This window comes from Micromys minutus (assembly GCF_963924665.1).
Source record: "Micromys minutus genome assembly, chromosome: 1".
NCBI lineage: Eukaryota > Metazoa > Chordata > Mammalia > Rodentia > Muridae > Micromys > Micromys minutus.
In genome coordinates this window covers 197,352,242-197,374,377 of record NC_137969.1, presented here as the reverse complement: position 1 = coordinate 197,374,377, position 22,136 = coordinate 197,352,242, and the positions used below count along the sequence as shown (strand labels likewise).

The following is a 22,136-nucleotide window of genomic DNA, read 5'->3' as shown; positions in this document are numbered from 1 at the left end:
TAGCCCATCTTTTTAGAATGATGTTTGCATCATTAAAGCAAATCTTTAAAAGACAGTCTGAGAACCACAGCATCAAGCAGTTTACCAAATGTAGTCATAGCTTGGTGTAATCTCCTCTCCTGGATTCCTTTTTCAGTTCCCATCTTCATTATTTTATTACCCTTGTGAGTTCTATGACAGAATCATAACCATTCTTTTGTCACTTCCTAGCTGTGTCCCAAAACCTCCCTAGTCTCAGCTACTGCATCTGTTAAACACAAGCATTACACAGATGCCAGATATAATAATATATGGACCACTCATTGAAATAGCATTGGTATATCTTAAGTAATAGATAATATTAGTTTATTGATGCTAAATGTCATATAGAACTTTTAAAAGATGATGTAGCTAACTGATGAGTCAATCACATGTTGGGGACATGGCAGGGAAAAGGATTTTTGTCTTTAACACTCAAGGACAATTTCTCCCCAAGAAGATTAGTTTTTACAAAACTCAGTTACTGAAAAAAATATTCCATTTTATTGCAAGTTGATCTGACTTTAAGAACATGGAAACATTGCTTTATTTAAATAGGGAGTAAAGGTTTATTCTAAATTTTATTCTAAATTTATTAGATTGAGCTTACTATATTTTACAATATTGTATGTCATCACTGGGCAGAATCCTGCACTAGAGACTACCCTCAAATTCATGCTTTCCACTCCCATCTGAACTTGGTCTTATCGACACCATCGATTCTGAATACATTCAGTTTTAAAATAAAAGGATGTGTAATTAAATGTGCTGGGGTGAACTGTACACATTCATGTAAATACAGCCTAGCTCACCCCTCCCACAGGTAAGTCTACTGGGCCTGCTTTGAATCTGAGGCACAGTAAGAGCAGAAAGTGTCCTTGGTCAGGTGGACACTCAGGCTTTGCCTGGTTAGTGTCCTTATATCCTGAAATTTGTAACTCATCTATTTTCAAGGTCTTAGCTCAACTCTTACTTTATCAAGTTAGAAAGTAGAATGTTTGTAATCAACCATCTTGTAAGACTGAAGCTAAGCCAATTTGAAGGATAACTCTCAATCTTTATTTCAGAACACTGCTAACTGTTGTCTAGTCGTCCTAATATTTATCTTTTGATTTTTGTCATGACTGGTCTGTCATTTGTTTTTGTGCAGGAAATCTTGTTGGATAATTCTGTGTTGGTAGGTCCCTGACCCTTGACTCCTAACTTTGTTGAGATTTGCAGTGCTGTGTTGTGTATTATTTTTGGTTGCAGATGTTTTCCTTTGTTTCTCTGTGTTTAAGCTAACCATTAATGCACAGCCCAGTATGCACAGCATGTTTCGTGGTGTTTATTTAATACTGTGTTCACCTAACCTTCCCCAGCTAGTGTGCTCACTCCTCGCACTGAATTTTGCATTGTTTTGATTTAATGTATTCATTTCAGAAAGAAATCATAATTACAGTTTGATTTGATGTCTGTTTTCCGCCTGCTTTGCTTGCTTTAACCCAGCCTACAATCCTTTTCCCATTGACATGCTAGAGAATGACATGGCAATGTGAAGCCTCTGTCTGCTGTGTGTGACAGCCCAACCTTTTACCAAACATACAAAGAGTACTCCTAAGCATGCTTTCTTTTAAAAGGATTGTTTAACTACCCTGAATGAATGTTGCATCTTCCTTGTATTACATGCTTATAAAATTCCAATTAAACAACTAATAGATTCATTCATTTTTCTTTAAATCCTTCATGTAAAATGCTGTTTTTAATTGACATTAACTACAACAGTAGTCTTAGGCACTAGTAAACCTACTCTTTATATTTTAACTTCTGTGTGATCTTGTATACTAGTTTCTAATAGTAGAAATTCTTAAACCTGACTGTGGTGACATTACCTTGAGGATTCTGTGTATGGCATCTTTCTTCCTCCACTTTTAAGTTTGAAATGTGGATGTGTAATAAAAATACTTACAAAGCTAATTCCTCCCCTGTATTTCACTGATGCCCTCCTACCTAATATCTTTGGCTTATAACTTGAGAACCTAGCCTTGGTTTTTTTTTGTTTTTTTTTTTTTTTTTTTTCATTTATTTCTTATATGGTGGACAGTACCTGCACCACCCTTTTCGATCCTGTTTTTGCCGTGTACACCAAATCATCAGAACACTACCTTAGCTGTACCATCTTTCTCAAGTTTCACTTGAAAATCACTATGACAGTACATAGGGCACTGGGGTGACACTCCATAAAGATACATATGAGGCTTTGGGTTCATCCTCCCACTCCCCCGAAAATCATAAAAATTATTGTAGGCCATACCAAATTGGTCTTAACTAGTCTAATGAAAGGAAAACTACATTTTATATTATTTAAGAGATCATTAAATAAGAATTTGTATCTATGATCAGAGCATAGTTGTACATGTAGTTATTTAAGCAGAAGGCTGAGACAGGAAGATTGGACAAGGACAGCCTGGACTACATAGCAAAATTCTCACTCAGAAAGAAATTTAAAAATTTCTATCCAGAAACTTCTGACTTGTAAATAGTCATCTGAAACACATTGCTAAGTTTATCATTTGCTGTAGATAAAGCTGCTGCCAAACCCATTGTAATTTACATGTATTACATATGTATAGACATATGTTACATGTATGAAGACATGTACGTAAAAGTTGTTGCTCTTTAGTGTTGCTAAAGAATTTTCTGAGGAGCTGGAGAGGTGGCTCAGTGTCACTGGCTGCCTCCCGGAGTGCCTGGGTTCAATTCCCAGCATCCACATGGCAGCTCACAGCCATCTGAAACTCCAGCTAACTTCACATCAGTTCCATGGAAGCTAAGATCCAGAGAGGTTAAATAACTTGCGCAGGGTCACACAGCCAGTGAGTGACGGATGGAGGGCTCACACACACCGTGCTGTTTTGCCGACATTGCTGCAGTTGTGCGCATGCTGTAGAGAATCGCAATCACAGCTGTGTGAGTACAGATGGAGTCTCTGTCTCAACGCTGTTACCCAGACTTTTTGTCATCTAGCTTTGTCGACCCTTCGCTCAAGTGTGTGTACAAATATCACATAATTTAGTATGTGTATTATTTCTTAAGCTGTTTCTAGTTGCAGTTATAAAACAGTTGAAGTTTCACTGCATTTAATAACTTGAGTCCAGCCTATTAGTGAGCTAACAAGAATCAGGATACCAGTGAATCTAGACTGAATGACACCAAGATCTTATATGTATTAGACTACTGAGTGCCACCAAGAATCTTAGATTCATTCCCCAAATGTCATTTTCAGGTGAATCTTTGCAGCCCCTACCTGTTGCTAAGAAGAGCGGTTCTGGCGTGTCTGCGGCAGCTGGTGCAGAGAGAAGCAGCTGAGGTTTCAGAGCATGCTGTCACGCTGGCCAGGGATGGCAGGGGCCCTGCTGCAGGTGATTCTTCTCTTCAGCATTGTACATTTCCATGTAGCAATGCACATGTCACGTGAGAACTTGTCAGAAATACCTATTAGTTCTTACCCCAGATCTGAACTAGACATCTGAGACTCCAAGTTCCAAGTTGTGTTCTCATGAACTGTCTTTACAACCCCTTTACTGATAGGAAGTTCATGGACCCTGACTTACATCAAGGCTTGTTCTTGACAGCAAGATACCTGAAGAAAAGCACATGCCAGGAAGCCTGATGTCCCAGCTTTGATCCTCAGAAGCACTCCAGTGGAAGGAGAACCTGACTCCCACACTCCCTCTGGCTACCATACATGTCCATGTCCAGACACCAAAACAGTTCAAAGAATTTTAAAAATAAATTAGATTTAATCCTAAAATAATTTTTCATAAATGCTTGCCTTCCATCAAAATAACATTTTAATAAAATGGGCATAAGTCCTGCTACATGTTAAAAGATTTTTCTGTCCTTCCTCCGTTGTAAAACAGAGTATGTGTGTGCGATGGCTACTTTGATGTCAGCTTGACACGAGCCAAAGTCATCTGGAAGGAGAGAACCTCAAATGAGAAGTTGTCTCCTTAAGATCAGGTTATAGACAAACCTATAGAACGCTGTCTTAATTAGTGGTTGATGGGAAAGGGCATTGCCCATTGTGGGTGGGGCTGCCCCTGGACTAGTGGTCCTGGTGCTATAAGAAATCAGACTGAACAAGCCATGGAGAGCAAGCCAGTGAGCAGCACCCCTCCATGGCCTCAGCATCTGCTTGTGCCTCCAGGATCCCACCCTGTTTGAGTTTCTGTCCTGATTTCCTTTGATGATGAACTATGATGTGGAAATGTAAAACAAATAAACCTTTTCCTCTGCAAGTTGCTTCATCACTGCAATAATAACCATAATTGGGACAGCATTATGAACTTCTTAAAAATTAATAAAAATATTAGATTTTGAAAAAACTACCTGCATAGGTGGATTCACTCTCCAGTAGCATCCAACACCAACAAATCAGAGCCTTTACACTAGAATAAGAAGAATTATGCTTATTTGTTTGAATTTAACTTTAGACCAAGGAAAAGAATTCTAATAAGAGGTTTCATGTGCATACACACTCACATTGCTATATTGAACATTAATTGGATGATAGTTACCTAACTTAGCGTAACATTAACAACTTTTAATTTTTTTTCATTACATTTATTTCTTATGTGGGGGGTTGTACATATATGGAAGTCGGAGAAGTCCTCTCATTTCCATCATGTAGGCAAAGTTCCAGGGGTCAAACTTAGCAGCAAGATCTTTACACTGAAACATCAGGACAGCCTGATGTCATCAACTCTTGAGAGAGATAATAGTGTGTGTGTGTGTTTTAAGGATCCTATACAGGATCACAATAATCCCAGATCAGCTGTGAGTTACTATCAACTTCAGTACATTGAGCACAGTATCTCAGCTCACCTTAAAGCACACTGGATGTGTGGTGTTTGAAAACCTCTGAACTGTGTGCTTCCCATATGGCAGCTGTTTTCTGATACTGAGTACCCCTGTTCTTCTCCTCAGACGCTAACTTCAGAGAAGTGGGCCTGGAAGGGGCACTGCTAGCCTTACTAGATAGAGAGACAGACGCAAGCCTGTGCCAGGATATCAGAGAGACTTTACACCATATGCTGACGTCTATGGCGGTGGAGAAGCTCTCCCTCTGGCTAAAGCTTTGTAAAGATGTGCTTGCTGCATCCGCTGGTAAGTACTGGGAGTGGCCAGTTACAGCATCAAAATCATAAGAAGGAAACCTAGTAGGAAATGTCTTAAATGTTTTTCTGTAACAATTTTTGGCTTTTTGAAAAAAAAGACTTATTCTTAATTTTGTGTGTATACATGACTGTGTGAGATTTATGCACATATGAGAACAGTGGTCTCAAAGCCCAGAAGGGGGCGTTGGATCTCCTATAGTTGGGGTTACAGGGGTAATAAGCTACCATATGAGTGCTGGCACCAAACTTGAATCTTCTTCAAGAATAGTATGTGCTCATAACTGCTAAACCTTCTCTCCAGCCTCTGGTTTTGTTTGTTTGTTTGTTTTCAGACAAAGTCTTACTATGTAAGCTGGTCTCATAGCAAACTGTTACCTGGTTTTTGTCTCCCAAGTATTGAATTAAAAATGTGTACCACCATACTTAGAACTGGCCTTATAAAGGAGGCTGGCCTCAAACTCAGAGATCCGCCTGACTGTGCCTCCACCTCTGCCCCCGCCTCCATAGTTGACATTTTTGAGCATCTGGTCTCCCCACAGTTGATAATGTTAATTTCACATGGTGTTAGATGCTGTGTTAATCGGGGTTTTCTACCGTAACAGAACTTAAATAATGAATCTCTCTCTATCTCTCTCTCTCTCTCTCTCTATCTATCTATCTATCTATATATATATATATATATATATATATATACATATACATATACATATACATATACATATACATATACATATACATATACATATACATATACATATACATATATAAAAGAGGATTTACTAGAATGATTTGTGGTCCAGCTAATCCAACAATGGCTTGACTATGAATGGGTAGTTCAAGGCTGGATGTCTCAGCTGATCTTCAGTATATGACAGAATTCTAAAGAAGTAGACTCTCATGCCAGTGAAGGAAAGGACTTGCTAGCAAGACAAGAGCAGGCAAGCAAAGAATGAACGTGTTCTTCTCCCATGCCCTTATATAGGCTTTCTGCAGAAGACATGGTCCAGATTAGATCTAGATTAAAGGTGTGTCTTCCTACATCAAAGATCCAAATTGGAAGTGGATCTACTTCAAGTAAAGCAGGAATACCCCACAGGAATGTCCTCCATTTGGGGCTTTAGGTAATTCCAGATATAGTCAGGTTTACAACCAAGAATAGCATCCCAGATCCTCAGTGTTCCCAGAGTGCATAGCTGCGACCCCAGCCCATGGAGATATTGACAGAAAGCTCTGGAACTCAAGGTGCTCTGAAGTCTCAGCTACATAGAGTTTGAGACCGGCCTGGGCTACATAAGACGACCTCAGAACAAACTGGTATGACGGCACATGCCTATGATGTCAGCACTTGGAAGGATGAGGCAACAAGACTGGAAATTCAGTGCCATCCTTAGGTACTTAGTATGTTTGAGGCCAGCCTTGGATACATGAGAGACACTGCCTCAAAAAAGTTTAAAAATTTAAGAATTGAATCGTATTAAAAAGCATGTTATTTTCTCTTGAAGACACATATTCAAGACTAACAATCATCTGTTTAGCTTTAAAATCTGCATATTCTCATAGTGTTTCAGTACCTTCCAGTTTAGTTAACAGAGATGTGTTAAGGGAGAAGGTACTTTGAAATCCCTCTAGGTTTTGTTCTGTTTTGTCTGCTTTGACTCTTAGTAGCTGGTCTTCATACCATCCACTGTCTGCAACTTAAGATTTATGAGGAGGTCTACTTTAAAAGAAAAAGAGCACATGCTTTTTCTGGCTGAGGGTCTGATATAATTTAGCAATAGAGTGCTTGTCTAACACATGAGAGGCCCCAAATTCAATCCCCAGAAAAAGAAGACAAGCCACCTATCCTGTAGTATAGGAGGATTAGAAGATCAAGACCATCCTCAGCCACATAGAAGATTCACTGCCAACTTGGGCCACATGTAACTCTATGTCAAAATAATTTTTTCAGTGCATACATAATTAGACTGATTTTTTTTCTACTGTCTCTCTCTTTTTTCTTTTTAATTCCTTCTGCCTCCATGCCTTATGGGCTGGAATTGTAGGTGTGCCCCACCATGCTCCTTCTTGATTTTAGACTCATCTCCCTGAGGTTCCTGACTCAGTTGTATTTTCTTTTTTTTTTTTTTTTTTTTTTTTTTTGCCTCTGGCACCTCCTTGACCAGAATTCAGAGAGAGGGATCTCAGATCCCGTACCTGAGAACTCAGAGGGGGATCTCGGATCCCATTCCTGGCACTGGATTTTCATTCAGTAGCCCGTGACACCTGGGAGTGGTATCATCCAGTATAAGCAAAGTACCTTCATTTAGACCCCTTTACACACACACACACACACACACACACACACACACACACACACACACGAGAATGCACAACCGTTTAACATATAAGAAGAGCATTCACCTGATATGCATCTACTATACCTACTTCAACTCTTTAGCCCCAATACTTCCCACCTCTACTTTCACATGGCATATGTCCCACTCTTCTCCCCTCACCCTCTCATGGGCCCTTTCTGGGTTTCTAGCTGCTACAGACACTCCAAATTAAACAAACAGATCTAGAAATTTGAAACTAGGACCCGTAGGAGAGACAGCCTTTTGTCTTTCTGGGCCTCTGTCAACTCAGTACATTTCCGGTTCTATCTGTCTTCCTGCCGACTTCATCATGCCATTTTTCTCTCTAGCTGAGTAGAACCCCATTGTGTGTATGTACCACGTTTTCTCACCCATTCACCAGCTAATGAGCTGCTGGGCTGCCAGAGCAGCAGTGAACTTGCTGAGCAGGCACGTCTGTGCTGGGGCATGGAGTCCTTTGGGTGTCTGTGCCTGAGTGGAATAGCTGGGCCATCTGCTGGTTGTCTTCTAGTGTAAGACACACCCATGCTAATTTCCACAGCTTATGTACCAGTTTACAGTTTTGCCAACAGTGGACAGGATTCCTCTTTGCCCACATACATGTCATAGTGGATGTTAAACAACGGGGAATCACATGTGCAAATAATAGTTGAAGAGCAAGTTGCTGGCACAGTGGGACTGAAAGGTCAGTGTCTGGGTCTGTGGCTCAAGCAGACTGCTCTTGGTGCAGCCATGTTCTCTGTAGTTCTGACATATGCTGGCAGGAGACTTTAGACACTGCCTTCTACTTTGACTTCTGATCCTGCAGGTCTGATTTATTCTGTCGATGTTGTTTGTTGGATTTGGTTTTGGTTTTGGTTTACATTAATACTCTGTAGTTTGATTCCATTCTTTCTTATTGGGAAAATGTCTTTCTGTGGGCTTTTTTCTTTTAAAGATAGTGTCTTACTCCAGGCATAGTTGCTTACACCTTTAATCCCAGCTCTCAGGAGGCAGAGGCAGGCAGATCACTGAGTTTGAGGCCAGTCAGGACTACAGAGCAAGTTTCAGGACAGCCAGGGATACACAGAGAGATCCTGTCTCCAAAAAGAAAAAGTTGTTTTGTTTTATGGCATTTGTTCCATTTGGTTTGTAAGGTTAGCAGCTAACAAGTTAACAGGTTTAGGAATGATTTATGTTTTTAATCCCTGCGTTCTGCAGGCAGAAGAGGGTAGATCTCTAGGAGTTCAAAACTGACCCTGTCTCAAAAGAAAGGGTTAATGAGTCAATTCTTTAACTGATGGCTAAAATCACAACTTCAAAGCTATAACAATAACAGTGAATGGCCTAACAAAAATATTTTAAAAGTTATGTGTATATGTGTGTGTCTACGTGTACACGTCTACGTGTACACACGTGTGTGCTCTATTTCAATAGGTTTGAGAACCTTCCGTTCACAGCCTCATTATTTGATTTTGAATTTCATTAAGTGTAGTCATTTTCATGCAAGGGACTGATAATTATCAAAGCATGTGGTAATTTAACTTCATTATTACTGATGTGTGTGTATGTATGATGGTGGGGGTACACATGTAACAGCAAATGTGTGATCAGCGTGACAACTGACATTGTTACCAGTGCTTATGAGACCTAATTATTTTAAGTTATCATAAAGGTTGATTAATAGTAATTCTGGTCTGCATTTGGATTTGTGTTTTGTGTTCTTTAATAGTGGAATCTTCCTGCTAATTATGATTTCATGTTTCCCTTGGTGAAGATTTTACCGCTGTAACTTGCGTGGACACAATGCAGGAGGAAGAAGGCGATAGAGGTGATGATGCCTCGGTTTTGACCAGAGGCGATGACAAACCACACCCTTTCAGTAATCCTCGGTGGGCCACCAGAGTCTTCGCTGCCGACTGTGTGTGCAGAATAATCAACCAGTGTGAAAATGCAGACCGCGCTCACTTTGACATTGCTTTAGCACAAGAAATGAAAAAAAGGGATGCAGGAAGTAAGTGGCAAGGCAATAAAAATAAAGCACTGTCGCTGTGGTTTCCATTTCACAATAAAGCAGAGCAGTGCGGGCCTTCCTCGATGGACAGGCCTCCTGCAGTGTACTCAGCAAGCTGTGATTTGTGTTATGTTAGCATAAATAAAAAGTATGAGATTAATCCCTGGAACCTATAGCCTCCTGGTGGCTGCATGCACTGTGGTACACATGTGCATGATACCTACATGCACATGCACACATGCACATTAGTAAACATAGTCTTTTAAGTCAAGATATTGGTATTGCCAGTCTGAATACATATTGATTTTAATAGTTTTCAAGCAAGCATTTTATTTTGAAATATGTTTGGGATGAGTATTGTTTTAGATGCTAACAACACGAAATCAGTGTGCCATTCACTGGTGCTCCCTGATTCCCATATGTGCCATTCACTAGTGCTCCCTGACTCCCATACTCACTGAGACTGTAATTGGCTTTTACTAAGATGTGGTAGTTTTTTCCTGTGGACTCCAACTCTGAGTTTGTCTCATGTTTTCTAGGTAAACGCTGATTTCCAGAAACACTACTGGGCCACTTTTAAATGATTTTTGTTTGTTTGTTCCTTTTCAGAATTTTTATAGCAAGAGTGTGCTTCAGGAATGAAAGGAATTACCTTTTTTTTTTTTTTTATTTCTAGAGACTTTATTTCTGTTTCTTAGTTTGGCATTAACTTGACATAAAGAGAATAAGTTACTGCCAAGTTCATCGCAGACCAAGCTCTGCTAAGTAATTACTGTGCTTTTGGCAGACAGTCTAGATGACGTGTTTATCAAGGAAACTGCTACTCTCCTTCCTAAAGGATGCCAATTCTGCTTTGGGCTTTTGAATAGCTCTATAAAATTTTTTGGTTTTGAGTGTACATTAAATTTTGCCTGAAAGTCTATTTAACAGAGGATGAAACAGAACAAACTAGAGAACCTAAGCTATAAAATAAGGAGAGAATATTATCACATAATGTAAATTCTAGTGTCAACCTGTTCTTGTTCATGATAAAACGTCTTTTTTATCTAGATGACTTTTTGGTGCTCCATCTTGCTGACTTAATTCGCATGGCTTTTATGGCTGCCACAGACCATAGTGACCAGCTCCGTCTCTCTGGCCTTGACACACTCTTAGTTGTCATTCGACGATTTGCCGATATTGCAGAGCCAGAGTTTCCAGGTCATGTGATTCTAGAACAGTATCAAGCCAACGTAAGCATTTTCTGTTGGAACTTTTCTGGTGTGATTAAACAACACTGATAAAAATCTACGAAACAGTGTCATGTCACGTTTTAGTACGTAAGACTTTCTCTTCTAATGCAAGCCCTTACCATTCTTGCACAGAAAACATGTAGAACAAATCTAATAGCTAGCATTTTATAAAGCCTCAAGTAAAAGCAAAATGATATACTAAAACAGGAGTTTATATTCTTAAGGGTTGATTTTAACAGGGAGTCTTTAGTAGGAAAATCTTTTACAAAGTGTCAGAATAAGCTACTCAGTAAATAAGTAAATAATCAGGCTCCAAACACATTTTATCTTTATTACTTCTAGATTAGAATGCTACATAAAATCTCCCTCAGTGGTCTTCCTAGATTTAGGAAAGGGCCAGGTTTTGTCCTGGTTTTATGATCTTTGCAACTGTGTTTAAGAGTCCAAGGATGAAAGGGAAACCGTCGCCTGTCTTGTGACCTATCTGTTGAGTGACAGGCAGTGTGTTGATGGGTTAGAAACAAGGAGACCCTCTCCACAGATCTTTAGTTGGTTATCACTTCTTCCCAGCAAAGCAAGCCAGCATAGCAAAGGGAAGTGCTGATGTATAATAGACACTGTAACTCAGCCCAGTAGGGCTGAGCACTTATATTTCATTGAGGCAGGAAAATGGAGGAGTCACTATACCCCAAACTGGCTCTACTCTGAGAACCCCACCTCTCTAGGTGGTAAGGAGATGATTCTTTCCACACTCGTGTCCTTGCAGAGAAACAGCCCCTCTGCCACAAAAATCTTGAGATTTTTGTCCTAGTGTGTGGTACCCAGGAGCCAGTTACTAGCGAGCTCTGCAGAAAGGGCACAGAATGACAGTAGAGAAGGGTGCTTCCCCCAAGGCACAATGTGCTGCCATTACCTTTAAAAGGTACAGGACAGAGGGATATAGCAAGGCCCATGAAACCTATTCTTAATGAATGATTTCCAAATAACATTAAAGTGACCATTGAAGTACTGTGTAATTCCTTGACAGGTTGGAGCCGCTCTTAGACCAGCCTTCACTTCAGAGACACCACCTGACATCACTGCCAAAGCCTGTCAGGTATGTGGGTACAAAGTCAGAACTGAACACACAACTTTAGAAGCCAAGCACTGGGGAGACCATGAGTCCAAGGCCAGCCTGGGCTACATGCTAAGCTCCAGTATTAAGGGTCTTCCTTAGTCTCAGAGTCATCTCAACATCTTTTCCTTTCCTTTTGACATTTGGGAAACTGCCTTGCTTCTTACCCACAACTGCATGGGGTCCCAGTTTGTGAAAATTACAGATTCTATTGTGGGAACAGTTTCTTTTTTTTTTTTTTTTTTTTTTTTTTTTTTTTAGTATAACATCTGTTTTATTTTTCCAAGGCATTTTTTTTCCATCCTTATGAAACCCTTTTTACATGGGCTTTGGTGGAGGTCATGGTGCAGCGCCAGCAGGTCTGAATCGTGGTGGGGGTGTCCGGTACTTCCGGGCCTCACGAGATCAGTTCCTGGCAATCCTGCACAGCTCACACAGTAATGCAACTTGACATAGAGCTCAGGAAGCACGTAAGCGTCAAAGACACTTACTTCAGAAATGTCCCTGACAGCAGCACTTCTACAGTGTTACTAATGACACACTTCTTAATGGCCTTATCCTTGGGCGCGCAGTGGGCGCGGTTCTGCAATAAATTGGCTGCACACGGCATGACCTTTTTTGGCACAACCATTGTTTTTTCTTTTTTTGGTCATCTTGGAGCCAAGACTCAAAAGAGGAGCTGGAACAATTTCATATTGATGAACTTGTCAGGGTTTCAACTGTTTCTGTTACAGATACTGCCACAGCTGAGTGTGGTGGCGCAGGCCTTTGGTCCCAGCATCAGGAGGCAGAGGCAGGTGGAACTCTGTGAGCTTGAGGCCAGCTCAGTCTACGGATTAAATTCTAGGATAGCCAAGGCTAACAACACCCTGTCCTGAAAAACCAAAAAGTAAAATACAAGTCCTGCCACAGTGGCCATCACCCTGCATGGGTCCTTTCACTGAACGCAAGCCTGTCTGTGGGGTAGATTCCTCTCAGTCAGTACGTAAAGGGTGTATTAGAGGAACTTAGCTGATAGAGCTCACACTGATGACGTGTGCAAATACCTGTTTCCCCACATTATCTGCAGCATTGTGAGTTACCAAACTCATAACTAAAAACTGCATGTCAGGAGAGGACAGGTTGAAATTTCAAGCAAAATTAAGTTTGTTTTACATGTCTTTAGGAACTAGGCCTATTGTAGCCCTGGCTGGCCTTAAACTAGCCAAATCTGTCCTGAAGCTCCTGCTTCTCCCATGCTATGATTGAAGGCATGAGCCACCACTGCCTGACTGGTTTGCTTTCTAAGTAAAATTAAACTGTTATTAGAAAGATCATAATCTTTCTCAGAGGGAATGTAACTCAATAGAAGAACACTTGCTTGGCATATGTAAGATTCTGGAGTCAGTCCCCAGAACTGCAAACAATAAAAATAAAATTTTCCTTGTTTCTTGGAGTCTTACTGTGTAGCTCTGTCTGACCTGGAACTCTACATAGACAAAGGTGGCATCACAAAAGCCCACCTGCCTCTGCCTTCTGAGCACTGGGACTAAAGACATGCACTAGCACACCCAGCCTCATTGGAATCTGAGATATTAAGTCTAACTCACATTAGTTAGCCACACAGTCTCTTAATTTTAAGTAATGAGATGAGATACTCAAGATTAAAATATTATTTAAAATTTTATTTAAAATAAAATATTGTGAATGACTTTTTGACTGTGGACGCATAGTTTAATTTATGCCTACTGCTGTCTCCCACACACTTCATCTTATGCACTAAAACGCAGTGTAGCCTGCTTCAGCCATAGTCCCTGTTCATTTTTGAAGTCCTGACTTTTGATTCTTCTCCCACTACTTTTTATTAGTTTTCTTGGTTAAAAAAAAAAAAAAATCCAGGACTGGAGAGCTGTTTAGAATATTGGCTGCTCTTCTAGAGGACAGCATTCAATTCCCAGCACCCAGATGGCAGCTCACAACTGTCTATAACTCCAGTTCCAGGCATGCAAACAAAACACCAGTGCCCATAAAGTAAAAATATACTAATTTTTCTTTAGAAATTATTTCTGTGGCTAGATTTCTAAGAAGATTAGAGTGGGTTCTGCTAAGCTCAAAACAAGAAATAGAACATTTTAAACTCTAACCTTTGGTCTTCTCAAAACCAGGTTTGCAGTGCTTGGATAGCAAGTGGAGTTGTTAGTGACCTTAGTGATCTCCGCAGAGTTCATCAGCTACTTGTCTCCTCGCTAATGAAGATACAGGCTGGAAAAGAGGCTCTCAGCCAGCTGTACAATGAAAGTGCCTCCACCATGGAGATCTTAGCTGTGCTGAAGGCCTGGGCAGAGGTCAGTGCTCTCTCATTGACGGTAGGAATTATGGGAGCTAGCACACACCGTAAACACTGAAGGATGCACAGTAGGATTATACAGTAAGTCCTGTTGGCAGGAGAGGTTTTCTTTATAAGTCTTTTATGTGTTTGCCTGGGTTTGAACCCAGAGAATCAGCCTGACAGAGTTGTCCACTGACCTTGAGATTGTGCATGTGTGTACAGACAGACATACACAATACATGCACACATAATAACAATAAATACTATTTTTATTTTTGAGATTATAATTACAACTTTTCTCCCTTTCCTTCAAAACTCCCCTTATCCCCTTCCCACTCTGCTTTGAAGTCATAGCCTCTTTTTTCACTAACTGTTATTGGGTGCAAATATATTTGCATATACATATGTTTCCAAATATAACTTATTGGGTCTGTATGATGCTACTTGTATGTATGTTTTCAGAACTGACCATTCAGCACTGGACAACCAGTTAGGTGCTCTTTGAAGAGTACCACGTCTCTGGCTCCCAGCTTTTCTGAGTTCCTTAAAGAACTTTAAATTGTAAAATACATTTTTCTATAAAACTTTGTAGTCACCGTGTTATTTGTCATTTAAATCTTGTTTCTCATTAAAATCATTACCTTCTCTTAGTTTTTTTCTCAGATCAGACTGATCAACATAGTCTATCTAATAGAAGCCCATAATCCCTGTCTAAATCCCCTGGAGCCAGATACATGTAGAACTCAGATTTAGGAGTGAGAGTAGCAGAGTGAGTGTCCTGTGATCTGTCTAGAAGCTGAGGGCAATAATAGAGACCCTGTAATCAAGCATATTAGCAAATCAGTAGTAATGTGTCTGCGTATTCATACTGTGCTATGTGGAGAAAGCGAGTTAAATGTGTCCAGTTTTGCTATGGTTTTGGCTTAATAGAACATAGATATTTCACAGGATTTTCACTTGCTTTGTTTCAGGGTCAGTTTTGTAGGTTTTGGAGTTATAGGTAAGTGATAATACATGCTGTGTAACTGCTTTGCCATTCTTTAGTCCATGAATCTGTTTCAGTAAACATTTTCACTGTGGCTTAGTGGTAATTTTAATAAGCATATTTTTAGTTCATTTGAGAACTGTCTGTCTGCAGCCAAATGGTGAGATGAATTATTAGGTTGTGTTGCTAGAGTGCTGTTGTAGCTGTCATGGCTACTGAAGTACATACAGATAGTGTTTACCAGTATTATCTCTGAGGCTTCTCATTGGAAATTATTTTTCTTTTAAATTTTTTTATTTAATCATCTTACATGTATGAATGTTTTGCCAGCATGTATACATGTATATTAATATGTACCTGGTACCTATCAAAGTCAGAATAGGGTGTCTGATCTCATGGAACTGGAATTACAGATGGTTGCAAGCCACCATGTGGGTTCTAGGAGTTGAACCCAGGTCCTCTGCAAGAATAGCTTCTTATTCACTAAGCCAATGCTCCTGCCACAGACAGTCTAATCTTTCTACCATCTGTATGTTTTTATACATACTTGACTATTTTTCAAATAATTTTTAGCACTTTATTGATTGTGTGTGTGTGTGTGTGTGTGTGTGTGTGTGTGTGTGTGTGTGTCTTGAATGTATACTGCCAATGCATGTGTAGGTGATGGTAGATGTCAGAGAGGGAGTGAGATCACTGCTCACTTGCCCCACCCCTGTGTGAGCAGTAGACAGTGTTGAGTGACCTAATATGAGTGCTGGGAATTGGACTCAGATCCTCTGATAAAAAGCAGCATGAGCCCTTAACTGCAGAGCCATTTCTTCAGCCCCACATGCTTCCTTGATTCGATAGTGCATTTCAAGTTGGATATGCTCAAAGGCAACCCTCTGCCTTCAGGAAAGCATAAAACATTGTATCATTTCATCAAGACACAAGATTTTTCTTCTACTTGCAAACTTTTAACAGGTCTACATAATTGCTGTACAAAGACATAAAAACCACAAGCAAACCTTGAAGGCACCTATTAATTCTGAAGACAGTATGAGAAGCGGGTCCCCTTCGGCTGCTGGTCTTCTTGATTTAGTCTGCACAGACCTGGCCACACTAAGCAGACTCTGGCTGGCTGCACTTCAGGATTTTGCTCTCTTAACTTTGCCTGCAGAATTTGCTTCCCAGCTTCCTGTTGAAGGTAAGAATGTAAAATAAGTTAATTCCTAGAGTGACAGTAACTTCTATTCCAAGATTTCTCCTGTCATACGTGATGCTCAGATGAAACATACTGCCCCCAGACAACTTTTATAGCTGGGATAGCAGCTAAGAGTAGCATTGTTGTAGAGCCAGACTTTAATTCCCTAGGTCATAGTCATCTGCCCTCACAGAGAGGACTTATCACATGCTCTCCAGAGTAGCTTCAATAGCCTAAGTGCCTAAAAACATGTCTGCTTCCTCTCACCTTTCCTACTTAACCTGTTCTTTAATTTACCTATCTAGAGGGTAAAAAATAATCTTTGTAAATTTTTATTTGAGTCTTTCTTCTGTTTATAGCCATTTAAATTGCTTATTCTGTAACGACCCTGACCTTTCTGGACTTCTAGTTTATGTTTGTCCTTTTTCTGCTAGTCATTAATCGCCCTCCTTTTTCACTGTTTGGTTGGATTTGCTTGTTTTGTGCATGTGTGTGATGTACATATGTATCTGTGTTCATGTTTGCATGTAAGTATGTACAAAGGTATGTGAGGAGGCCAGAGGTTGACAGCAGATGTCTTCCTTGATCACTTTTCATGTGATGGAGAGGGAAGGGGGTCTCTCACTGAATTAGCGTTCACCATTTCAGCTAGAAATCCCACTTCCTCCTCCTGAGTGCTGAGACCATCAACAGTTAAGTCTGAGGATTGAGACTCCAGCCTTAGACTAGCCCAGCAGATGCTCCCCCGAGCCATCTCCCTAGCTTCTTAATTCTTTTTTTAAGATTTATTTATTTTATGTAAGTACACAGTTGCTCTCTTCAGACACACCAGAAGAGGATGTTGGATTCTATTACAGATGGCTGTGAGCCACCAAGTGGTTGCTGGGATTTGAACTCAGGACCTCTGGAAGAGCAGTCAGTGTTCTTAACCACTGGGCCATCTCTCCAGCCCCCTTAATTCTTTATATATAGGTTTCAGTGCAGTTGCTTTGTGATGCATGTCTTGTACATTCTTTCTCAGACTCTTAACATGTGTGTATTTAATTAATACAGCAAGTCTCATGTATTTTGTGTATTGCCTGACATTGTTTTTCACTTAAGATCATAAATACCTATAAGCTTTGTAGTTTTATCTGTTAATTTGAACAATAATGAAACTAGAGTTTGTTTTGTAAGTAGTAGAGGTAGGGATCTACTTTTCAGCTATAACTAATAGTGTGCTTTTGTGTCAGATAGTGGTAGCCGTCCTTCACCTTCGTGTCATTCCCAAATGACACGTGGCTGTCACTGACTCTCTGTTCTCTGATGTGCTTAGGTAAGAGATTTAAAAAATAAGGCAAAATATTAATGTCAATCTTGGAACTAGGTAAATATAAGTTGGTACTTCTTTCAAATACATGTACACAGTTTGTTTAAAAATATTTCACGGTCAACTTTCTAACTGGGCTGAGCAGGGGGCTTAGTTAGCAGTGTTTGCCTTGTATGCATGGGAACCTGAGCTCAGTTTTAAGAACCTACATAAAAAAGGTGAGGCACAACAGTGAGCACTTACTCCAGCATTGGAGAGTGGACTCCCTGAGGCTCACAGGCTGGCTGGCCTAGCCAACATGGTGAGTTCCGGACTGAAGAAAGACCTGCCTGGGAAAACTGAAGAGGATAGTGCCTAAGGGAACATACACACACACACTGTGCGCCTGCCCCCCCTCTCCCAAATTAAACACCAGGGCCTGCAAGGTAGCATGATGGGTAAAGGCACTTGCCACCAAGCTTCATTCCCTGAGTTTAGCCCCTGAGTCTCCCAGTAAATGGAGAGAACTGATCCCTGAAAATGGTCCGACCCCTGCATGCCCCACAACATGTACAAATAATAAATAAGCAAAGATAAAACTTTTAAGATAAAGGAGATTAATTAGCTTTCCAAGTTACTTTTTCCTCATTACTTTTTGACTCTGAGTGTCTGTCTGAGTTTGTATGGGGGAACATACCATAGCACATGTGTCTGGCTAGATTACAGCCTCAGGCATAATGGGCATGTTTTTCACTTTCCACCTTAGTTAAGCCAAGGTCTCTCCAGGCAGGCTGACCTACAAGTTACTGGGAATTTTATCTTCCTGTCTTGACCTCCTGTCTCCTCATAGGAGCACTGACGCTGGGGGCACAGGGGTCTGAGTCCTCACAGAGAAGCACTAAGAGACAGGAATGGTCTCTCTTTAGTGGGGGACCTGTCATGTCATCATGCTCATCCCGTGTCCTGTTCTCCTTCGCGTGCATGTGTGCATGTGTCCCACACGGAAGGCTAGGAGTAGATTTGTTAACAACCTGGTGACCTTTTTAGTATCTCTGGAGCAGACCTCACCCAATTTTCCCAGAATGATAATCCCAGACTCTTCCCTCAGTGGACCATTAACCATCCTTAGGGAAGATGTCACATACACTTTGTGGCCTACTGACTTCTATGCTACAGTTCAGAGGCTACACTAAATTCTAGGCCTTTCAGCTCTAGAGCCTCCCCTCATGGTCGCGGGTACTTTGTAAAGGAGTTTCTGTGTGGTCACCTCTTAAGCTTTATTGTGCACATAGAACTGGACTTACTGATCCAGGTTGATGAGGTCAGTCTGCATTGGCTATTCATGCTTCTTTCTTCATGTGGTTTGCTGCCCTGCCTGGACATCTGTAGGGACCTCTTCACCCTGGGATTACAGATGTGTATGCTACCTACTTACATGGGTTTGGGGGTCCAATGCATGTCCTCGAGCATGACAAGTGCTTTTTAGTCATTGAACCTTCTTTCTTGTCTGTGTGTGTGTGTGTATGAGAGAGAGAGAGAGAGAGAGAGAGAGAGAGAGAGAGAGAGAGAGAGAGAGAGAGAGAGAGGGAGAGGGAGAGGGAGAGGGAGAGGGAGAGGGAGAGAGAGAGAGAGAATATGTGTGTATGGTACTGAGAATTGAACTTAAGACTCATGAGCACTGGATAAACACTCTTTCTTTTTTTTTTTAAGAATAGATGCTTTTTTAAAGATGGATTTTATTTATTTTATATGTGTGAGTACACGCTTGCTTTCTTCAGACACACCAGAAAAGAGCATCATCAGGTCTCATTACAAATGGTTGTGAGCCACCATGTGGTTGCTGGGAATTGAACTCATTGTTCTCAACCACTGAGCCATCTCTCCAGCCCTTTTCTGTTGTTTCTGAAACATGATGTCCTGCAGGCCAAGCTGTCCTGAACTCCTTATATAGCTGAGACTGACAGGCCTTGAACTCCAATCTTCCTCCACAGCAAAGAGATTACAGACACCGTCACACCTGGCTCAGCCTTTAAATTCTTATAAAGTTACATATGTTAGCCCTGTGACACAACAGCGTAAACCCACGTCCAGAAATGTGGGGCAGAGTAAGAGGAGTTACAGAAACTGTGAGAAGGTCCACAAGGTCAAACCCAAGGTCAAACCCAAGACAACAGAGCTCATCTGTGCTGATGAAAATCAGACAGTGCTTGCCTTGGGGTCTGGAGATGGCCGGGAAAGGTTACAGATGCTCAGCGTTTACCAGAGGAAGAGAACGCACCCTGGAAGGTGTGTCTGTAGTTCCTGTGACTGTTTCCTCCTTTGTAGGTGGTACTTTCTACACAGCAGAGACTAGCAAGAACGCAAAGCTGCATTACCACAACTCCTGGGCCCTCATCCTCCACGCGGCAGCTCTATGGCTCACCAGCACAGGCTTTGCTGACCCGGATGACGGAGGCGCCAATCTCTCAAGGCCTGTAACTCCAACCTCCATGTGCCAGGGCTCATCGACATCTGGAGCTGCAGTAAAGTCCCCCGAGGATGTCTACACTGACAGGTTCCATCTGATTTTAGGTCAGCTTACAGTACTAGTGGCTTTTCTTGACTTGTGCCTCACTGCCTCCCTCCTGGTGACTGTCACCTCATTCTTTGCTAGTTGTTAGTGACATCATTTATAAAACTGGGTATTAGATATATATATTTCAAAATTACAAATTTTAAGTTTAAAATGCTTTACAAGTTGATTTAAGTATCAAGTTGATAAAGTACAGAAATTATAAGTTTAATCTTTTTTACAAAATTTTCATTTGGTTGGTGGGAGAAGGGGGTTGTTTTGACACAGGATCTCGGTGTGTAGGCCAGACTGGACTGCAACTCCTGCCTCACCCTGTGAGTCTGAGATTACAGAAGGATGCCACCACATCCAGTGTGTGTGTGTGTGTGTGTGCTTGTGCACTCGTGCGCGTGTGCCTGCTTTGTCTGTATGTACATATGTAGGTGCCTACTGAGGCCAGAAGAAGGCTTTGGGTCTCTGGAACTGGAATTATCGACAGTTGGATGCTGAGAACTGAACTCACATCCTCTGAAAGAGTTGTATATGCTCTTAACCGCTGAGCCATCCCTCCAGCTAAGCCACACTTTTTAAAAGATGAGTGTGCCTCTGCAGATGTTCTAAATTTCTCTCTATATGTATACACACAAACACACACACACACAGAGCGCGTACATGCACACAATCTATAACCATATTGTCTACTTGTGCTGTCTTTTGTTAGGTCACTGTATTCATCGTATCACAATAAACTTATCTAGCAATCTGAATTAAGAATCTCAAGAAGCATCTTCTTTTTGCCTCTTGCAGGAATCAGTGTAGAGTTCCTGTGTTCCCTGCGCTCAGATGCAAGCTTGGAAAGCATCACCTCGTGTTTGCATGCACTGCAGGCCCTTCTGGATGTTCCTTGGCCCAGATCAAGAATTGGCAGTGATCAGGTGATGTTCTGTGCTTAGGAGGCCTCTGTTGACTTCAAAGACCAGAAATGTATTCAGGTTATTACACTGAACAGAACTGAGCAACAGTCACAAAAGAAGAGCGTAGCTTAGCTTGTCCTTGGGTACCGCTTGGATTTGGTAACCCAGAAGTAAGTGAGCCTCTGACAGCCATGTTCTTGCTGCCTTCTGTAGTAAAGGAAGGGCTTACACTGCCTTGTCCAGCACAGTAGCCATAGGTTCCGTGTGGGGTCATTCCTTTTCTGTGTCTATGAACCCCAAACTTGGCACTCATCTGTATCTAATTTTGCATTTTCACCCGAGAGACAATATAATTGATGTATAATGCTGTCCATTACAAAACATTCCTGTTGTCTGGTTCTCTTCCTGGTTTTTAGTCTGTCTATGGTAAAAGATTGCTACAAAGTACCATACTGCCTCTAACTTCACTCAGGAGTAAATAGTGTTAGGTGGGTGCTCTTAGCAACATGCACCAGTATCATCCTTACCATCTTACTGACCTGGGTTTTAAGGCAAGTGGGTACTATGATTTTTCTAAGCTCTTAATTAGCACTGTCTAATTAGATTTAAAGCATTAGTTGGGTTTTATCTGAGTTGATTTGAACTTGACTCAATTATAAATTGTGTTATGATCTTTTTTTCCCAGATTGGGTGGTTTTTCAAGACAGAGTCTCACTAAGTAGCTCTGGCTGACCTTAAACTCAGAGATCAGAGATCCACCGGCCTCTTCCTCTGAAAGGCATGTGCCTCTATACGGGGATATTTTCTTTGTGTTTCAAACCAGTTTTTTTTTTTTTTTTTTTTTTTTTTTGGTAGAGATTTCTTTATTACATATATAAAAGTACACTGTAGCTGTCTTCAGACACACCAGAAGAGGGCATCAGATCTCATTAAAGATGGTTGTGAGCCACCATGTGGTTGCTGGGATTTGAGCTCAGGACCTCTGGAAGAGCAGTCAGTGCTCTTAACCACTGAGCCATTTCTCTAGCCCCAAATCA

At 41.0% G+C, this 22,136-nt stretch overlaps 1 protein-coding gene and 1 pseudogene across 4 annotated transcripts in view; one reads left to right on the top strand and one right to left on the bottom strand.

Annotated features, from left to right (window-relative positions):
• Positions 1-22,136, top strand: part of HEATR5A (HEAT repeat containing 5A) — a gene marked incomplete at its 5' end in the record, with an annotated part of 91,344 nt that overhangs the window by 54,936 nt on the left and 14,272 nt on the right. For 2 of the 3 annotated variants that reach the window (XM_080931568.1, XM_080931567.1), the window contains 10 exons: positions 1,169-1,195; positions 3,284-3,419; positions 4,987-5,166; positions 9,288-9,524; positions 10,575-10,756; positions 11,784-11,852; positions 14,015-14,194; positions 16,127-16,349; positions 19,960-20,205; positions 20,993-21,120. In XM_080931568.1, the coding sequence (XP_080787694.1) occupies positions 1,169-1,195; positions 3,284-3,419; positions 4,987-5,166; positions 9,288-9,524; positions 10,575-10,756; positions 11,784-11,852; positions 14,015-14,194; positions 16,127-16,349; positions 19,960-20,205; positions 20,993-21,120 (1,608 nt within the window). The remainder of the gene's footprint in view (positions 1-1,168; positions 1,196-3,283; positions 3,420-4,986; positions 5,167-9,287; positions 9,525-10,574; positions 10,757-11,783; positions 11,853-14,014; positions 14,195-16,126; positions 16,350-19,959; positions 20,206-20,992; positions 21,121-22,136) is intronic. The other variant, XM_080931569.1, reaches the window with a different exon arrangement.
• On the bottom strand, positions 12,189-12,523 carry LOC308436552 (small ribosomal subunit protein eS26-like; annotated as a pseudogene). The gene has a single exon. The product of its transcript is annotated as a small ribosomal subunit protein eS26-like (transcript).